Source organism: Saccopteryx leptura, chromosome 3 (genome assembly GCF_036850995.1).
Source record: "Saccopteryx leptura isolate mSacLep1 chromosome 3, mSacLep1_pri_phased_curated, whole genome shotgun sequence".
Lineage (NCBI taxonomy): Eukaryota > Metazoa > Chordata > Mammalia > Chiroptera > Emballonuridae > Saccopteryx > Saccopteryx leptura.
The window spans coordinates 63429749-63450230 of NC_089505.1; the positions used below are offsets into that span (position 1 = coordinate 63429749).

The following is a 20482-nucleotide window of genomic DNA, read 5'->3' on the forward strand; positions in this document are numbered from 1 at the left end:
GCCCCTCTGAGCCCCTGGGACCCGGCCAGGTAAGACTCCGGAGTCACCAGGAACACCTTTTATGGCCCTGCCCCCTTGGCCTATAGCTGCTGTGCAATCTGCTCGATCCTCCGCAGGGTCTCCTCCGACTCCAGCTGTTCCAGGCTGAGCAGGGACAGGCCCAGCTGATCCTCCTGGAGGGGAGGGACAAAGAAGGAGGGGTCAGCCAGGGGCTGGGAGACAGCTGCTGCACTTCCTCACACGCCCCCATGAGGAAAGCGGGTCCACAGTGACAGGAGGCGGCTCGCACAGGAGCTACAGGACAGCAGGCTCGAATTTGGAAACACCGGCAGGACCAGGACGCAGAGCACACTATCCCTGTAAGGAGATGGGGGACGGGGGCAGCCAGACAATGATGTCCAGACTGGAGAAGGATCAGCTTCGCAGAGGCCCCGCCTGCCTGCTCACTCCAGTTCCGCCCTTGTCCCCAGGCTCCCACACGCCTGCTCGTCTGCACATGCTGGCGTCTGGAGCGCTCGACTCCCACCAGTTCCCAGGCCGGGCACGTGGGTGCACACAAACCTCTCTTTGTCAAGGGCAGGCTGGGGTTAGGGCGTGGGAAGAAAGACAAGAGACCTTCCTGGAGGAGGAACTTAGCTTGGCAGGGCGAAGGGAAGTGAGGGCGGGCCACCCGCAGCTCACCCTGTGGAATGGCTGCGCCATCTGCCTCAGAAAATACTTGGCCACCTGGACGCCCTCATCCACGGTCAGGTTGAGGTTGGCGTCCGTGAGGTGCTCCTGGATCCAGCGGGGCAGCTTCCCTCGCTTGTCCGCCCGGGCAAACCGCTTTGAGCAGGAGGAAGGGAAAGGGAAGGTGTCACCCTGCCCGGCCTCCACATCTGGACAATGATTGGGGGAATAGCCAGATTGGTGGAGTCCCTGAACCCGTACCTTGTCAGCAAAGATCATGAGGCCATAGTCTGTCTTGCCCCTGATGGCCCGACCCACACACTGGGCCGCGTGGCGCATGGCGTCGAAGGTGAGAAAGTCGTTCTCTCGGATCTGGAACTGGTCCCGCAGGTATTCCAGCCGCGCCTGTGAGGAGGGTGGGCAGCGGTCCCTAACTCCTGTCCCTCTGCATTCAGCCCCTTCCCGGCCCAACGTCAGGCATGGGAGGACCCAAGAGAGACCCTAACATCCCATGACCCCAGGTGCTGCTCACCTTGAGAATGCGGCTCTGGGTGTAGACATAGGGGACACCAAACATGATGACGGCCCGCCCGAAGTGATGCACTGTGTGGGCAGGGGTGGCAGCAAGAGGGGTTACCAATGAGACCAGCTGGAGAGCGCCACCCTCCTGCCACCAGGAGAGAGAAGATCGTGGGTGTGCTATGAGGGCCCCACCCAGCACCCAGGGGAGGGCAGGGGAGGCCCCTGGCGTACCGAGGCTGTGGGTGGCTCCCTGGGGGAGCAGAAATGGCCAGAGCTCCACGAAGGCCCTTGAGAAGGGGAGAGCCTAATCTACTCACCGAAGTCGATTCCCTCAGACACTTTGCCTCGAGCCACTGAGAGCAGGATGGCCCCACGGCCGTTCTCACAGGCCTGGGGGGGGGGCAAAACAGCTGTGACCCCTCTCCAGCAGCTCTTTCAGCATCCTTCACCCCCCACCCCACTATGCACACCTCCTGGTACTTCTCCAGAGCGACACTGGTCTCAGCACCATCTTGGGTCTCAATAAAGAGCAGCTTGTTCCTCTGGATGTTTTCGAGGATACCCTGGGGAAGGACACCGGGCAGACCAGGTGTGGGTTGGCAAAGGGAGAATTAAGCTCACAGGTGTCCTGGCTAAACTCAGCTCTGCCCCGATTCCAGCCAACAGACCACTTCTCTCCCCAGCAGAGACTCGGGAGGGAGGGTGATGGTGATGGTGATGGCGCTGGCCAGCCTCACTTCAAGAAAACCTGTGATCCTGGTAGGGAGCCAATCCCCATGCCCCTTCTTTCAAACAAGTGGGGCAGGCATATGGCTCAAATGGCCAATTGGGACACTACCTCCATCCCCCAGCCCATGGAGACGCTTATGTAGGCCAGGAAGAGCCCATCAGAGTCTGCCAGGAGACTTCATTTATGACACTGTAATATACGTGTGACCAAGGACAGACACACAGACCAGTGGGACAGAACAGAGGGTCTAGAAACACCCCCTCACAGATGGACACCTGTAACATTCAGTGGGGAGAGCTCTTTTCAATAAATGGGACTGGAGAAACTGGATTTCCATACAGGGAAAAACAACCCTGACTTCAACTTTATACCACACACACAGATGAATCTGAGGTATTCGCACACCTAGATGTGGAAGCTAGAAATATAGAACTTTCTAGAAGGAAACACAGGCAACTATAACTTCATGACCTTGGGGCAGGACACAAAAGTCACTCCAGCTGTGGGGGTCAGCAGCCCCTGTGTGCAAAGAGCCTGTCTGAGGACAAAACCAAGGTCTTGGCAGTAAATGAGTGAGGCTTCCATCCACCATGCCCGGTGTTTGGATTGCCAAGATCACTTATCTCACCAGGACGCCTGCTTCACTCGCCGGAGAGCTGGGTCACGGGGCGCTCAGAAGCAGAAAAGACAGAGCAGCCCCATCTCCTACCCATGCCTGCCACCGCCCAGTGCCTGGCTCCCTGTTTCCACAATGTGCCATCACTGCACCCACATACTCCCCAGTGCAGACGCTCTGCCCCGAGTCTCTGTCCAGTCTTTTTTTTTTTTAACAGAGACAGAGAGTCAGAGAGAGGGATAGATAGGGACAGACAGGAACAGAGAGAGATGAGAAGCATCAATCATCAGTTTCTCATTGCGACACCTTAGTTGTTCATTGATTGCTTTCTCATATGTGCCTTGACCGCGGGCCTTCAGCAGACTGAGTAACCCCTTGCTCGAGCCAGCGACCTTGGGTCCAAGCTGGTGAGCTTTGCTCAAACCAGATGAGCCTGTGCTCAAGCTGGCGACCTCGAGGTCTTGAACCTGGGTCCTCCGCACCCCAGTCCGACGCTCTATCCACTGCGCCACCGCCTGGTCAGGCTCTGTCTAGTCTTAATTCTCTAGAACCGTTCTCTCACAGCACAGCACTCTGCGAGAGTCATGCCCGCTACCTAATGTCTCCACATCAAGCCATATATGCTGGGGCACAGACTCATGGTTTAACTCCCAAGGGAAACAAGGAACCAAGACTGTAGGGTGTGGCCATTTCTCCTGAGGTACACCTTTGAGGGAAGGGCGCACAGAGGCTGCTAATGCCTTAGTTCTTAACCTGGACGTGGGTGGAGGGGGCAGAGGGGTATACTCTATTCTCTAAACTGTTCATGTCTTATACACTCTGTCACCTATGACACATCATGAGGTACAACGAATGAAGCTGACACAGGAGTAGAGCCAAGATCTGAGAAGCAAGGAGCCTTCCTGGTGCAGACAGCGGGCATGGGCGTACCTGTTCGTACCAGGAGGCCACGGTGCTCTCCATGTACTGGTAGCTGGTGAAGAAGGCCACAATGCCGTCGGGGACCACAGCAGACATCTCCAACAGGAGGTTTCCATAGTTTCGGATCACCGCTGCGGGGGGTCAAAGGTTGGACCCTCTGCGGGCCTGGGTCCTCTTCCCCACTCCCTATCAGCATTCCCATCTAATGCCTGGTTTTGAACTTGGGGTTCCTAGAAACCCCAATGAGCCATCTGTAATGCTGTTCACATATATATTCCACTTCTTCTTGCAGGCTGGTGGAGGACAGCACCCCCACCCCCCAAAATTAGGCACGGCCATGACTCGCCACAGCCAGTGACACGAGTGCAGAAGTGGTGGTGCGTCATTTCCAGGGGAGCATCTTTGTGAGCCAGGGTACAGTTCACCATAACCACCATGCTTCCTCCTGTCACATGTCACCACAGCAGTTATGTGCTTGATGGTGGGGTTCCCAGACAGGGGACAACTGGAAAGCCCCCACCAATCCATAATGCACGTACCATAGGCAAGAAACAACCTCTATGTAAAGATACTTTGACTTGGGAGTATTTGTTACAGCAGCAAGACTCAGGCCATACTGACTGATTAGTCTTTCCTATTGGAACCCAAACAAACCACTGGGCAGCATACCAATATCGTCCCGGGTCTCAAATTTGGAGCTGATGGCCACCTGATCGTTGCCACGGCCAATGATCTGTAGAGAGTGGGAGAGGTCACAATAAGCGACGCAGCAGCAGTCCCCAGATGTGAGTGCTGGTTGCCAGCTAGTGCTGTTCTAAGCTTTTTATAGATATGGTGTCACTGAATAAACCCTCAGCTTCCCTGTTATCTGTACTGCACAGGAAAGTGACCTAAGGCTCAGAAAAAGTGAATTGCCTGCCCAAGGTCACACAGTACATGAACAGCAGAGATGAACTAAACCCAAGTCTGCCCATATTCCCGACAAGCAAGTCCCTGCCAGCCAGCCCCAGCCACCAGCCTGTCAGTTCCAAAACACTCCTCCACCCTGACCCTGCTGTCCACTGCTGCGCCCACCACACCAGCACCCTCACAAAGCCATGCTGCAGGGCATGGACAGCACCAGTGCACAACCCCAGAGAAACAGTTCCCAAAGCCACAACACTGAGAAGTCCAGGTAATTAAGTTTGACACAAACTAACAGAGTAGTGAAGCCTGCTCTGCCCCGAGTCTATTCACAGTCCTGACTGATCTCCCTTTTTGACTCTAAAATGTTTCACTGCTGCCTGACCAGGTGGTGGCACAGTGGATAGAGCGTAGGCCTAGGACACTGAGGACCCAGGTCTGAAACCCCGAGGTCACCAGCTTGAGCACGGGCTCATGTGGTATGAGCACAGGGTCGCCAGCCTGAGTGTGGTATCCAGACCTGACCCCATGGTCACAGGCTTGAAGCCCAAGGTGGCTTGAGAAAGGGGTCACTCACTCAGCTGGAGCCCCCCAGTCAAGGCACATATGAGAAAGCAATCAATAAACAACTAAGGTGTCGCAACTATGAGTTGATGCTTCTCATCTCTTTCCCTTTCTGTCTGTTCCTTTTCCTCTCTCTAAAAAAAAAAAATAATGTTTTGCTGCTGAAATCATGACTTTGCCCAGAGGATGCTGCTCAGACCCCATTGGGAGGGTTACACAGAATATGCCTTCTTTCTGTTTTTCTTTTTTTGAGAGAGAAAAAGACAGGGAGGGAGGGAGGGAGGGAGGGAGGGAGGGAGAAAGGGAGGAAAGAGAATGAGAAGCATCAACTCACAGTTGCTTCCCTTGAGTTCACTGATTGTTTCTCATATGTGCCTGGATGATGGGGCAGCCTCAAGCCAGTGACCCCTTGCTTGAGCCAGCAACTCTGCACTCAAGCTGGTGACCTTGGGGTTCCAAACCTGGGACCTCAGCATTCCAGGGCAATACTCTATCCACTGTGCCACCACCTGTCAGGTGTCACACGCCTTGTTTCTTCCCTTTTACAAAAAGATTTTATTTATTGATTTTAGAGAGGTGGAGAGAGAGAGAGTGAGATTGTAGTTGCTTCTCCTATGTGCCTTGACCAGGCAAGCCCAGGGTTTCAAACCGGCGACCTCAGCGTTTCAGATCAACACTCTATCCACTGCACCACCACAGGTCAAGCACCTTGTTTCTAAGGTCTGGGAAATTCTCAATTCTCAAACATGCCTGGTCCAACAGCTCCAAATGAAGGACCAATAGACCAAGTTATGATGCCCAATTTACAGAGAAGACTGACGCAGAGCAGAAAGGCCATTTACCAAGGTCACAACCAGACAATGAACGAGGCAAAGCCATGTTAACCAAGAACCAGGCATCTTATACCCATTAGCTCACTCTCCTTTCCACTGCCTTAGGAGATCACAGAAGAGGCATTCCCATTTTACAGATGAGAAAACTAAGATGGGGGAAGCACGCCCGCAGGAAGCAGCAGCATCAAGCCCAGGTCTGTCTGCACCCAGAACCTGTGGCCTGAGCTGTAAGCTCTCCTGCCTGACACATGAAGGGAGCAAAGGGAGGAAAGACAGCCCCTCCCTTCCAGCTCCCTGCCCCATCACCCAGCACTCTCCCACACACCATGGGGCACAGGCAGACCCGGGCTAGTGTCATGGTGAAGGTTGCCATGGTGACAGGGTGGAAGTCCAGGATCTTGGGGTAGATGTCCAGCGGGGACAGCGTCTGTAGTGGGGACAACAGGAGATCTCAGCAGGACTGGGAAGGAACCAGGAGGCCTGGGCAGAGAAGGGTCCTCACCCCTGATGTGATGATGACAGACTGGAAGCGCTCGAACACAGGTTTGATGGCCAGCGAGGCGTCCATGCAGCTGCGGGGAGAGGATGAGGGTGGTGAACGCCTGGTCAAGCGGCTGAGGCCCTGTCATCCATTCATACCCCCGCTGGGATTAGGTCTCACCTGAAGTGCAGGACGGGGTTGGCAATGGTTGGGGTCCTGTCGTCAAAAGGCTCGATGATGATGGTGAACCCTACAGGGGAGCGGTGAGAATCCTGAGGTGCTAGTGGTAACCATGCCCTCTTGCCCAGTCCCCACCCCCATAGTAAAAGGGATCAGCCACCGGCAGCCTAAGCCTAAAACCCAGGTATCTGAGTCCAAAACACAGCCCCACTTGCCCGCTTCTCACCAGGAGCAACACCTGTGCAAACAGCCAGGGAGGATCTTGGGCAGAGACTGCCAAAGGTTCACTCCTCAGTCTCCCCCAGGGCCACCAGGGCCCACCCTGCCCCTCAAGCCTTCTCCTGTCTAAGCCATCAGGAGGCCGTCCGCTCTGCCCCCACAGTCTATCTGCAATGTGACCACTTCCTCACCTGCTCCCCAGGCCAGCGGCCATCACCTCCTGCCTAAACCGCAGTCGTCACCTCCTCAGTGAGCCCCCGGCTCCCGCCCGCCCGCCCCTGCTCCCTTCACAGCAGCCAGAGGGACCCTGTAAATTCCTGGGTCAGGTGACATCCCTTCCCTGCTCAAAAGGCCCTCACAGCTCCCCCCACCCCACCTGGGGTCCAGAATCGTCTCTGGGAACTTGTCTTTCTGACCACCTTTTCTCATTGCTCACAGGCCTCCTGCCTAACTTCTAAAGATTTATTTATTTATTTATTTATTTATTTATTTATTTATTTATTTATTTATTGGGGGGGGGGAGGGAGGAGAGAAAGAAGGGGGAGGAACGGGAAGCATTAACTCCCAAATGTGCCTTAACCAGGCAAGCCTGGGGTTTTGAACCAGCGACCTCATTAACTTTCTTTTTTTTTTTATAGAAATCTTTTTTTTTTTTAAGTTTTTTAAAATTTTATTTATTCATTTTAGAGAGGAGAGAGAAAGGGAGAGAGAGAGACAGAGAGGGAGAGAGAGAGGAGAGAGAGACAGAGAGAGAAGGTGGGGAGGAGCTGGAAGCATCAACTCCCATATGTGCCTTGACCAGGCAAGCCCAGGGTTTCGAACCGGCGACCTCAGCATTTCCAGGTCGACACTTTATCCACTGCGCCACCACAGGTCAGGCTCATTAACTTTCAATAACCACTAGGCTTACTCACACCAGGGCCTTTGGACTTGCTGACCCCATGGCCCAGAAAGCTTCCCAAAGCAGCTACCTCCATTTGGACTCAGCTCAAATTTCAGCCCTTCAGAAATGCCTTCCTTACTGCCCTGGCCACTGCAGGCCTGCTCCAACATGGCAACCTATTTGTTTCTCAGGAAAACAATCACTTTCTGGAATTCTCTTCCTTGTTTGTTTGTGTCTTTGCTACCAATTCTTTCCCTCTAGGATATAAGTTCCAAGAGGTCAGGAATGACCTTCTTGGTTCCTGCAGCCTCCCTAGTGCTGGGCCTGGCCTGTTTCAAACAAAGAGATAAATGAATTCACATATTCAATTTCACTTAGTAAAACAAAACAAAACAAAACAAACATCAAGTCCTCTGTGCCTAGCCCTGTGCTGGGGACACAGCAGTGACCAACCAAGATAGTTCTAGCCCAGCCCTCTCAGGGCTCACAGTTCAGTGATGGGGACACTGACCTGTCCACAGTGATCAGAAAGGTAGGACTGGGACAGGAAAGCCCAGGAGAGGGGGCCAGACCCTTCATGGAAGTCAGAGAGAGCTTCATGGAGGAAGGGACATCTCTACTAAGCCAGGAGCTGAAGGATGAGGAGGTGGCTGGGGGCTAAGCAGGATGGGGAAAGTGTTCAGGTAAAAGAAAGTAAGGTGTTGGCAGGTGGGGCAATGGGGCGAGGAGAAAAGACAGCCCAAACGGGCAGTCAGCATGGGACAGGGAATGGATGCAGAAGGGAGCTTCCAGTGGGATTTGAGGTGATTGGCCCTGGGGTAGGGGAATGGACTCTCTGTCCTGCCAAGACAGGGCCCAGCTGCAGGACATGAGGCAGGCCTGACCTGGTTTCCTGGATAGAAGTGTGATCCCTGGGGATCAGACTGAGCCCTGGGTCAGCTTACAGCTGAGGAAGGGAAGGGGATGCTGATGGATAAAGGCAACAGAGCCTCTGGAACCTCCCCTCTCCCTGACAAGGTGGGAATCTGAGCATCTTCCTCAACTCCCCCCACCCATGTGGCCCACAGCCAGGCATCAAGTCCCGGCCTCTTTACCTCCACCTCTCCACCCCTACCTTTCTCTCGTCCAGTCCTGGCCCAGGCTCCATCTATCCTGCCCCCAGTCCCTGTAAGAACTCTTTCCAGCCTGACCAGGTGGTGGTGCAGTGGATACAGCGTGAGACTAGGATGCAGAGGACCCAGGTTCGAGACCCCCGAGGTCGCCAGCTTGAGCACAGGCTCATCTGGTTTGAGCAAAAGCTCACCAGCTTGGACCCAAGGTCGCTGGCTCAAGAAAGGGGTTACTCGGTCTGCTGAAGGCCTGTGGTCAAGGCACGTATGAGAAAGCAATCAATGAACTAAGGTGTCACACGAAAAACTGATGATTGATGCTTCTCATCTCTCTTGGTTCCTGTCTGTCTGTCTCTATCTATCCCTCTCTCTGACTCTCTGTCCCTATTAAAAAAAAAAAAAAAAGAAGAAGACTCTGTCCTCGCCTCTCCTTGCTCAGAACCTGCCATGGCTCTCCAGTGCCAACAGGAAGAGAACGACCAAGTCCTCAGCACAGGCTAAGTGTGAGCTGACCCCACAGAACTTCTCATTCCACCGCCGGTCCCATCCTTCTCCTGTCTGTAGCCAAGGGAGCCTCTGGAAACACAGACCTGAGCACGAGGCTCACTCACTCAAAACTACTGGTGGCTCCCCAGTGCCCTCAAAGCCCGAACTCCTGAGCCCAGCTTTACAAGGTCCTGGGTGTCCAAATCCCAGACAACCCTCCAGACTCCACTGTGATCCCGATTCCCGCTGCTAGGGGCCGGGCAGAGGCAGGAAGAGGTGCACTTACCCTTGGCGTACGTGCTGACCAGGGTGGCAAAGTTAGCGAGGAGGGTAAGGGGGGAGAAGTCGGCGAGGTCGGTGATCTCCAAGGTGTGCAGGAGGGAGCGGAGGCGTTCGGCACAGAATCTGGTGGGGAGGCCAGACAGGGTTTGGGGGTCGTGGGAAGTACAGACAGGACCAACAGCGCCTCCGCTGTTGTCAGAGCGCATGGTCATGCATCTGTTTCCACAGGTAACTGGGTGCTCAGTGAGGGCGGGGAGGGGGCTGTTTCAGTCACCTCTGTGTCTGCACACAGTACAAACGGACATCAGGCAGAGCTGACTGCACGATGGCACTCAATGCAGCAGTCATACACCAGTCATGTGATCACGTCACACAGGGTCATATAATCCCATATATTGGTTCTTGGTCAAAACGGGAGATCCACAGCCATGTCTAGAACCCCAGTCACAGGATTCCTGCACAGCTACATGTCACACACTTCTACCTGGAACCTCATACCGTCTCAGCCACATTGGGCCACCCTGCAACACACACAGCGTCCTAGTCCCACATGCTCACACACCCCCTCAGTCTCACACTGTGTCACATTCAGGTCCACACAAAGCCATCCAGCCATAATCGGGCTTGAGGCTCTCATCCCCTGGGGACTGGTCATGGAGCAGGACCTCCAGGCTCCAGAGTTTAAAACCTGACTCCTGAATGTCATTTCCTCACATCTGCCTTCTGTTCCCGATCCCCACCCTACCTCCAGGCTGGACTGGGTTTCCCCTCTGGGCTCCCCCATGCCAGCCCTGCCCGCTCTGGTTTGTCCCTGTCAGGAGATGGGCCTGTCTCCCCACTAGGCTGTGAGCCCAGAGGGCAGGGTCAGGGCTGTCTCAGTCACCACTGTGACTCCAGCACGAAGCAGGCAATCGGGAAACATGTCTGCCCTCATAAGCCTCCCCTGTGGGGCAGACAGGCAAAGCCCCACCCATCAGAGGCAGAGCAGATGGGGCTCGTCAGGAGCCCCTTCTCCGACCGCTCTCATCTGACCTGTGGCCTGGAGTGGAAATAGCTCTCAGCTCCTGCAAGTACCCCTGCTGTCTCCTCCGCACTGTCCAGCCCTCTGCTGTCAGGCCCCGCCCAACACAGGGACCCAGGACCAGCTCTGACCTTGCCCTTGGACCTGCCTGTGTCATGCATGTTCCCCTTGCCCCTCCCTCCTGACACTGGCAACATGGTGACCCCAAGCCAAGGTGCAGGCAGGGACCGACCCCCCAGCTGTGTGGGGCTGCACCTGAGGGGCTTGCGCTGGATGCACACGCGCTGGGCCAGGTCGCTCAGGAAGGCGGGTGGGCTCTCCTGCGCCACATGCTGCACGCGCAGGCGACACTTGACATACTCCAGCAACCGCCGCAGGAAGCCCAGGAAGTGCTCGGCCGTGCGGATGGAGCCCGGTACAGCCTCTGCAAGGAGAAGGCTCAGCTGCCATGCCGCGGGCAGAGTGGGGCAGGGAGCCGGCTGAGGCAGGGCAGCCGCTTACCCTGCAGCACCTCGTCGGGCAGCACAGGGTTGGCCAGGTGGGCGTCAGTCTCCCGGGCGGCACTGGCCTCCCGCAACCCCTCCACGAGGCGCCGGTACTCATCCCGCAGACGCTGCTCGTCTGTCTCCTTGATCCTGTAGGGAAACAGGGTATAGGAAGAGTGGAGGATGCCTGTGGGGACACTCGGGACAGGGCTGGTGTCCCTGGAGGTAGGTCAGGGTAAGAACAGGGACTAAGGAGGGGCAGGGGCCAGGCGGGCACCCGGGTCTACCAGCTGCCCACACCCGCACCTGAGCACTGTCTTCTGCAGGGTCTCCAGGTTGCTCTGGCACCTGTCGAGGGTCCGCCGGGTAAGGTTGACACTCATGGAGTCGATGCAGACATTGTCTAGAGAGGAGAGGGGAGGGCTGGGCTCAGGCAGGCAGGGACTGGGTGGCAGTCTGAGGGGCGGGCATCACCTCCTTGGCCCCCTCCTCACCAATGTTGTGGGCCTCATCGAAGACCACAACAGCCTTGCGGGCCAGCTCCTTGGATACCAGGTCTGCAATCTTGGGGTCCAGGAGGTAGTGGTAGCTATAAACCACCACGTTGGCATGCAGGATCTGGGGGATGAGGAGGGGAGGGTAATCCCTGAACCCTGCCACCTCCCACATGCCCACACAACCACATCACCTCCGCACAGCCCCACAGAGGTGAGGCAAGGCCAGACAGACAAGACACAGGTGAGGCAAGGACAGACACAACCAAGGCACAAAAATAAGCAAGTTGACAGAGAAACAGAGATACAGACCCATAAGCAGATACAGGCAGACACAGGCCATCAAACGGGTAGGCAGCCTGTAACCCTCACACACACCCTCTGCCCACTGCCTGTCAGCCTCCTCACCGAGTAGCGGGCAAGGAAGTATGGGCACCAGCCCTGGCGCCGCCCCACGGCCTTCAGGTCATCCAGGTTGTAAATGCCAGCAGGGAGGGGCACCTGGCGCCCATGAACATCAAACTCCTGGGAGGAGCAAGAGGGTGCCCGGGGGTCAGGGAGGTGGGCTGTCACAAACGGTCTGCCCTGCCCTTTCTTAGCCCTGTCCTGGCAAGCACCTCGTAGAAGCGGCAGTGGGGCAGGCTGCGGTCCTGCTGGTACTGCGCCCGCACGTAGGAGGCAGTGAGGCTGTGGCATTTTCCATCGACGTCCTTCCCAAAGCGCAGAGGCGTCACCTAGGGAGCAGGGGGGAGGGTGCGTCTCAGCTGGAACCTGGGACTCTACATCTCACTACTGGGTGGGACGGAGGCTGTCCTGTCTGGGCTGAGACGAGGGGATTTTGGAGAACTCAAACATCAACCTGTTTCAATAATAAAGTTAAAACTCTTGGGAACTTACTGCAGGGGTGCAAGAGTGGCAAAATTGTTTTTTTGTTTTTTTTTTTAAGTTAAAGAATTATAACCCTGTGCCAGCTTCTCTCTGTGGTCTGTGTTCCACGTGGGTTCAGGAAGACAGAGGACCAACTGATTGCGTTTTGAGTGACACTGCGCAGTGGTGAAGCTGAGTATTGCCATGGCATGAGGTGAAGTAAAATTGTTACTCTTAAATTATTACCTCAAGTTTAAGCCCTAGCCCTGGCTGGACAGCTCCTTTGGTTAGAGTGTTGTCCAGAAGTGCAGAGGTTGTTGGTTTGATCTCTGGTCAGGGCACATACAGGAACAGATTGATATTCCTGTCTCTTTCTTCCTCTCACCCTTCCTCTCTCGAAACTCAATAAAAATGTTTTAAAGTGATAAAATAAAATGTTAAGCTCTATATACAATGGAGTATTATTCAGCCATGAAAAAGAAATCTTGTCATTTGCAACAAGATGGATGGACCTTCAAGGTATATGCTAAGTGAAACAAGTCATACAGAGAAAGACCTCACTTACATATAAAATCTTAAAAAAAAAATGGAAAGAAAATTTAGCCCTTGCTGGTGGCTCAGTGGATAGAGTATCTGCCTGGCATATGGACGTCCCAGGTTTGATTCCCAGTCAGAGCACACAAGAGAAGCAACCATCTGTTTCTCTTCCCCTCTTGTAGCCAGTGGCTTGATTGGTTTGAGCATGGGCCCCAGGCACTAAGGATAGCTCAGTTGGTCCAAGTACATCGCCTCAGGCACTAAAAATATCTTGGTACTCGAGAATTGGCCCCACATGGGGTTGCCAGGTGGATCCTGGTCAGGGCACATGCAGGAGTCTGTCTCACTATCTCCCCTCCTCTCTAAAAAAAAGAAAAAAGAAAAGGAAAAAAGAAACAGTTAAGCTCATAGGTACAGAGAAGAGACTGATAGTTGCCAGAGGTAGGATTGGGGGGGTGGGTGAAACAGCTGAAGGCAGTCAAAAGGTACAAACTTTAAGTTTTAAAATAAATAAGACCTGGGGATACAATGTACAGCATGGTGACTAGAGTTAATATTGTACTGCATATTTGAAAGTTGCCAAGAGAACAGATCTTTTTTTGTGTGTGACAGAGACAAAGAGTCAAAGAGAGGGACAGACAGGAACAGACAGGAAGGGAGAGAGATGAGAAGCATCAATTCTTTGTTGTGGCTCCTTAGTTGTTCATTAATTGCTTTCTCATATGTGCCTTGACCAGGGGGCTACAGCAGACCGAGTGATCCCTTGCTCAAGCCAGCAACAACCTTGGGCTCAAGCCAGCGACTTCTGGGCTAAATCCAGCAACCATGGGGTCATGTCTATGATCCCACGCTCAAGCTGGCAACCCCACGCTCAAGCTGGTGAGCCAGCACTAAAGCTGGATGAGCTCAATCTGGGGACTTCAGAGTTTCGAACCTGGGTCCTCTGTGTCCCAGTCCGACACTCTATCCACTGTGCCACTGCCTAGTCAGGCAAGGATAGATCTTAAAGAGTTCACATCACAGCCCTGGCCGGTTGGCTCAGCGGTAGAGCGTCGGCCTGGCGTGTGGGGAACCCGGGTTCGATTCCCGGCCAGGGCACATAGGAGAAGCGCCCATTTGCTTCTCCACCGCCACCCCCTCCTTCCTCTCTGTCTCTCTCTTCCCCTCCCGCAGCCAAGGCTCCATTGGAGCAAAGATGGCCCGGGCGCTGGGGATGGCTCCTTGGCTTCTGCCCCAGGCACTAGAGTGGCTCTGGTCACGGCAGAGCGACGCCCCGGAGGGGCAGAGCATCGCCCCCTGGTGGGCAGAGCATCGCCCCTGGTGGGCGTGCCGGTGGATCCCAGTCGGGCGCATGCGGGAGTCTGTCTGACTGTCTCTCCCCGTTTCCAGCTTCAGAAAAATACAAAAAAAAAATACAAAAAAAAAAAAAGAGTTCACATCACAAGAAAAAAACATTTTTACAATTATGTAAGGTGACAGATATTAACTAGACTTATTGTAGTAATCATTCTGCAGTGCATACAAATATCAAATCATGTTGGACACCTGAAACTAGTATTTCAATTATACCTCAAAAAAGAAAAAAGAAAAGAAACAGTAAGCCTTGAGGATTCTTTAGCATGTAGATTAACGATAACTGCTTAATCTTTTAAAATGCATGACGTCTAGGGTCTTGAAGAATGAGAAGAGGATCTGATTACCTGACAAACTGCCATGCCCTTGCCCCACTCTGTACCCTCCAAGGTTCTGGTGCTGACACCATCACAGCCCAGGGTTGCCTTTCCCCAAAACAAAACCTTTTCCGCCCTGGCCGGTTGGCTCAGTGGTAGAGCGTCGGCCTAGCGTGCGGAGGACCCGGGTTCGATTCCCGGCCAGGGCACACAGGAGAAGCGCCCATTTGCTTCTCCACCCCTCCGCTGCGCTTTCCTCTCTGTCTCTCTCTTCCCCTCCCGCAGCCAAGGCTCCATTGGAGCAAAGATGGCCCGGGCGCTGGGGATGGCTCTGTGGCCTCTGCCTCAGGCGCTAGAGTGGCTCTGGTCGCAACATGGCGACGCCCAGGATGGGCAGAGCATCGCCCCCTGGTGGGCAGAGCATCGCCCCTGGTGGGCGTGCCGGGTGGATCCCGGTCGGGCGCATGCGGGAGTCTGTCTGACTGTCTCTCCCTGTTTCCAGCTTCAGAAAAATGAAAAATAAATAAATAAATAAAAAAAAAAAAAACCTTTTCCTTCACCAAAGGGAAGGGTCTGAGGTGGTCAACCCTTCACTCTCCCTTTCCCATCTTATTAGTAACCAAGGCCTGTCCTACTTCTCTTTAATCAACATCCATCATATGTACTATTTCTCATATATTCTTACAAATAACGTTATAGAATATATATTCCATGAGAGACCACACGTAAAATGCTTAGAACAGTGTCTTATGCACAGTGAGCCCTGTGGTTCTGTAACATAATTTAAAAATAATAACTAATAGCCTGACCAGGTGGTGGCACAGTGGACAGAACATCAGCCTGGGATGCTGAGGACCCAGGTTCGAAACCCCGAGGTCACAGGCTTGAGCGTGGGATCATAGACTTGACCCATGGTCGTTGGCTTAAAGCAAAGTCACTGGCTTGAGCAAAGGGTCACTGGCTTGGCTGGAGCCCCCCGGCCAAGGCACATATGAGAAAGCAATCAATGAATAATTAAGGTGCCACAACTATGAGTTGACGCTTCTCATCTCTCTGTCTCTTCCTGTCTGTCCCTGTCTGTTCCTCCCTCTCTTCTTGCGCTAAAATATTAAAAACAACAATAACAACTAATAGCCCTAGCTAGATAGCTCTGTTGGCTAGAGCATCATCCTGAAGCACAGAGGTTGCTGGTTAAATCCCCAATCAGGGCGCAGAAAGGAATAGCTTGATGTTCCTGTCTCTCTCTCTCTTTCCCTTCCTCTCTCCCTAAAATCAATAAACAAAAATTTTTAAAAAATAACAATATTCTATGTATTGTATATCAATTAATATCATGACATCGTCTAATATTCTTTTAGCTCCTTATACATGCTAAGGGCTACACCTGCATTATCTCACGTACTCTTACCCACAACTGTTTGAAGCAGGTACTTAGTTATTCTCGTTTTACAAAAAGAAAACTAGGGTCCAGACTGCAGAAATCACCTATCCAAGTGTATACAAAGAGTAAATTTCAGAGCCAGGAAATCAGGCCTGTTAGACTCTAAGAATTCCCTTTTTAACCTGTTTCAGGATGCAGGGAAAGGAGGAAGGCTCCCTCGAGGAGGTGTGTTGCCTCAGCCATGAATGATGAGTCAAATTTGACCAGTGAAAAGAGAATTCTGTGCATGGCCCCTGCAAATTCCCCCAAGAGGTCTGGCGGAGTACTAAAACTCCTGGTTAGATAGAACAGTTTCCTCAGTTCCAGGGCTTAGGGCAAGGGGAGGAATGAACATTCACCTCAGGATGAATACACAGGTTCTTCCGAGAGCTCAGAGCCAGCCCCAAAAAAGGCAGCTTCTCGTCATCCTGCTTCTCATAGAAGTTGAGCAACTTCCGAAGCTCTTCAATCACCTGTGCCAGTCAAGGAGGGAGGGGACTTGGCCTCATTGGAAGCACAAGTCCCTGCCCAGCCCGGCCCCAGTCCCTTCCCCAAGGTCCCCAAACACTCACTCCCCCAAGCTGTGATGACAACTACGAAGAGGACTAGTGAAGTCCAGGTTAAGCGGGGGAACGCGAGGACTAGCCCCAGCTCACCTTCTCAATCTCGGGCACTGTCCTTGAGCAGTAGATGAGTTTAGTCACCTCCAGTGGATATGCCTGCCGACAACAATGAGCTCAGCACCTGTCAGACCCCCATTCCACTTTCCCCTCCACAGGCCCAGTGGGTCACTTACCCGCTGGTATGCCATGATCAGGGCCAACAGGGACACTGTCTTCCCAGTGCCTGAGGGCATCTCCAGGACTCCATGACCCTGTGTGTTAGGAGTGAGAGAAACAAGACACAATCTCTCAGAACTTCAGGGGCAAAAACTCTGGTGACATTCTCCTCCTAAATGTCACCATCTTGGAATGGCAGGACAACATAACAATTGCAAATCTAGGCCCCAGGAGCAGTGGGTTTGAATCCCACTTCTGCCACTTCTTTGTTGAGTGGTCTTTGGCAAGTGCTTTCCCTTCCCTGGCATCAGTATCATCATCTCTAAAATGGGGCCAGTGCCAGACCAGGCGGTGGTACAATGAAGAGCATTGGCCTGGGACGCTGAGGACCCAGGTTTGAAATCCCGAGGTCACTGGCTTGAGCGCAGGATAGCTGGCTTGAGCATGGAATCATAGACTACGGTCATTGGCTTGAGCCCAAAGGTCGCTGGCTTGACCAAGGGGTCACTGGCTCAGCTGGAGCCCACCCCCACCACCGGTCAAGGCATGTATGAGAAAGCAATCAATGAACAACTAAGATGTCACAACTATGAGGTGATACTTCTCATCTCTCTCCCTGTCTGTCTGTCCCTGTCTGTGCTCCCCCCCCAAAAAAAACAAAAACAAAATAAAATGGGGATAATGCCTGACCTGTGGTGGTCCAGTGGGTAGAGTACCAGCCTGGAACACTAAGGTTGCCAGTTCAAAACCCTGGCCTTGCCAGACCAGACAATAGTGCAGTGGACAGAGCGTCGGACTAGGATGCAGAGAACCCAGGTTCAAAACCCTGAGGTCGTCGGCGTAAGTGCGGGTTCACCAGTTTGAGCACAGGATCTCTGGCTTGAGTGTGGGATCACGGACATGACCCCATGGTCACTGGCTTGAAGCCCAAGGCCCCTGGCTTGAGCAAGGGGTCACTCAGTCTGCTGTAGCTCCCTGGTTAAGGCATATATGAGAAAGCAATCAATGAACAACTAAGAAAGAAGCTGCAATGAAGAATTGATGCTTCTTATCTCTCTCCTTTCCTGTCTGTCTGTCCCTATCTGTTCCTCTCTCTTTTTCTCTCTTTCTCTATCAAAAAACAAAACAAAACAAAACAAAACCCTGGCCTTGCTGCCCAGTCAAGGCACATACAACAAGCAGTCAATGAACAACTAACGTGAAGCACCCATGAGTGGACCTATGAGTGGATACATCTCATTCCTCCCCCTATCCCAGTCTCTGTGTAAAATCAATAAATAAAATCTTTAAAAAATAAAATGGGGCCTGACCTGTGGTGGCGCAGTGGATAAAGCGTTGACCTGGAAATGCTGAGGTCGCTGGTTCAAAACCCTGGGCTTGCCTGGTCAAGGCACATATGGGAGTTGATGCTTCCAACTCCTCCCCCCTTCTCTCTCTCCTCTCTCTCCCTTTCTGTCTCTCTCTCTCTCCTCTCTAAAAATGAATAAATAAAATAAAAATAAAATTTAAAAAAAATATATATATAAATAAATAAATAAAATGGGGCTAAAGTAGCCTGACCTCTGGTGGCGCAGTGGTAAAGCGTCGACCTGGGAACACTGAGGTTGCCGGTTCAAAACCCTGCACATGTCTGGTCAAGGCACATATGGGAGTTGATGCTTCCAGCTCCTCCCCCCCTTCTCTCTCTGTCTCTCCTCTCTCAAAAAATAAATAAATAAAAAAAATTTTTTTAAATTAAAAAAAAAATAAAATGAAATGGGGTTGACTGACCACAGTCGCACAGTGGATAGAGCGGTGGACTGGGACACGGAGGACCCAAGTTTGAAACCCTGAGGTCACCAGCTTGAGCATAGGCTCAACAGCTTGAGTGTGGGATCATAGACATGACCCCATGGTCGGTAGCTTGAAGCCCAAGGTCACTGGCTTCAGCAAGGGGTCACTCACTCTGCTGTAGGCCCCCAGTCAAGGCACATATGAGAAAGCTAAGGAGCCAGCTGCAACAAAGAACTGATGCTTCTCATCTCTCTCCCTCCTGTCTATCTATCCCTCTCTCTCATTCTCTCTCTCAAAAATAATAAGTGGGGCTAATAAGCTCCAATGACAAATTGTATCTGATATATAGTGAGTCCTTTTTCTTTTAATTTAGCAAGCCCTTCCACAGTACTTACTCTACCTGGCACTATCTCTCACATCAGGGTTTGTCAACTTCGCCTGTCTTGACATTTAGGATGAGATAATACTTGGTTGTGCTGGGCTGTCCTGCGCATTGTAAGATGTTTTGCAGAATCTACTTTCTAGATGCCAGCAGTATTCCCACTTCACCAGTGTATCAAGCAGGAATGTCTCCAGGCATTGCTGAATGTCCTTCGGGCGTCAAAATCATCTCCAGTTGAGAACTTCTACCTACTTAGTGAATCAACTTATGCAACCCTCATATTAAATTAACCTCTGAGAAGGTGCTGTTACTACGCCCATTTTTCAGAGGCGAAAACTATGGAACAAGGAGGTTAAGAGATTTACCCAAGCTCACAGCTGTGGATCCAGAGTTCCAACTCAGGTTCTATACCCAAATTCTGTATATTCCTATTTACTCACCCCAAATTCTATATATTCCTACCCATGGAGCAGCTAGCTTTTGATAAATGCCAGCTGCTGTTATTAACTACTATTATTGTAGCTAACAGGAGGTTTGGGACTGCTGGCGGGTTTCTCGGTCTCAGCCGCCCGTGCGGCAGCCCCGTGTGTCGGTGGGCAGAGGCGGGCGGGGGCCACGCACCTTGGCGTCCAGCGTGCGTTTGAGCTCCAGCATGTAGGAGAACTGCTCCGGGTAGATGTAGTCGTAGGGGAAGTACACCAGCAGCCCGTCCACGTTGAGCCTGGCGGCGGGGGCCGCCTGGTCAGGCCCGCATCCCCTCAGCCCCTCTCCAGCACCACCACCACCCCCGCTCCTCAGTGGTCGGGCCGAGCCCGCGGGGCCCCCGGAAGTCCCCCAGCCCCCCCAGGAGTCTCTGGGTGCCCTCGGTATCTCCCCGCTGCCCATCCCCGTTATCGCACCGTGAGTGCTTGCGGCTATCCCCAACCCGCCCCTTCAGTCGCCCCTCGCCCCGCTTGGGCCCCGAGCGCGCCCACGAGTGTCCCCATCCTCCAGGACCCCGAGACCGCTGGACAGCCGAGAACCCCTGCCCCCTCTCACTTCATGGCGCCGGCGGCAACTAGAAGCCGGGTCAACCCGCCCCCCGTCGTGGATATTCAGGAAGGCAGGATCCGTGGGGCGTCCTCCAGGCCGCTCCACCTGCTTCAAGGCATCATTGGCTAAACGTGCCCGTCACTCCACGAGGGTGGAGCCAATTGGGATACTGCGCGTGCGCACGGCATTGCGGGGGGCGGGCTCTTGGGACAGGCTGTGCCTGAGGCGTCGCTGGGAACCGCGGAAGACCAAGAGCAAAACATGGGAGGAAAAGACCGAGAAAATAGATCTCATTCATTAAGATTAGGTCGGCCTGGCGTGCGGAAGTCCCGGGTTCGGTTCCTGGCCAGGGCACACAGGAGAGGCGCCCATCTGCTTCTCCACCCCTCCCTCTCTCTTCCCCTCCCGCAGCGGAGGCGCTAGAGTGGCTCTGGGCATGCCGGGTGGATCCCCGTGGGGCGCATGCGGGAGTCTGTCTGACTGCCTCCCCGTTTCCAGCTTCAGAAAAATACAAAAAAAAAAAAGAAAAAAGGATTAGGTCTTCAGGAGTAGCTAAGAGAGTCTAAGGGAAATGACAGGGAGGGACCCCTTTGAGGCCCACGAGTTAAGAACGGCCTCACCCTA

At 53.3% G+C, this 20482-nt stretch overlaps 1 protein-coding gene across 1 annotated transcript; it reads right to left on the bottom strand.

Moving 5' to 3' along the window:
• Positions 1–34: 34 nt before the first annotated feature.
• Positions 35–19958, bottom strand: ERCC2 (ERCC excision repair 2, TFIIH core complex helicase subunit). The gene is made up of 23 exons (XM_066373743.1): positions 19865–19958; positions 19448–19547; positions 16689–16766; positions 16549–16611; positions 16252–16365; positions 12016–12132; positions 11807–11923; positions 11399–11522; positions 11211–11307; positions 10921–11054; positions 10675–10843; positions 9403–9521; positions 6420–6489; positions 6261–6330; positions 6084–6185; positions 4128–4191; positions 3468–3589; positions 1662–1754; positions 1509–1581; positions 1202–1272; positions 931–1074; positions 682–825; positions 35–173 (listed from the first exon to the last, which is right to left on the bottom strand). The coding sequence occupies exons 1-23, from the start codon at positions 19867–19869 to the stop codon at positions 81–83; spliced, it is 2283 nt and encodes a 760-aa protein (XP_066229840.1). The 5' UTR covers positions 19870–19958; the 3' UTR covers positions 35–80.
• Between the last annotated feature and the right edge of the window lie 524 nt (positions 19959–20482).

Coding starts and splice junctions, on each gene's coding strand:
- ERCC2 (XM_066373743.1), bottom strand. Junction 11,523..11,806: donor ACTTCCTTGCCCGCTACTCG/GTGAGGAGGCTG, acceptor CTCATCCCCCAG/ATCCTGCATGCCAACGTGGT. Junction 1,582..1,661: donor CTCTGGAGAAGTACCAGGAG/GTGTGCATAGTG, acceptor CCCCCCCCCCAG/GCCTGTGAGAACGGCCGTGG.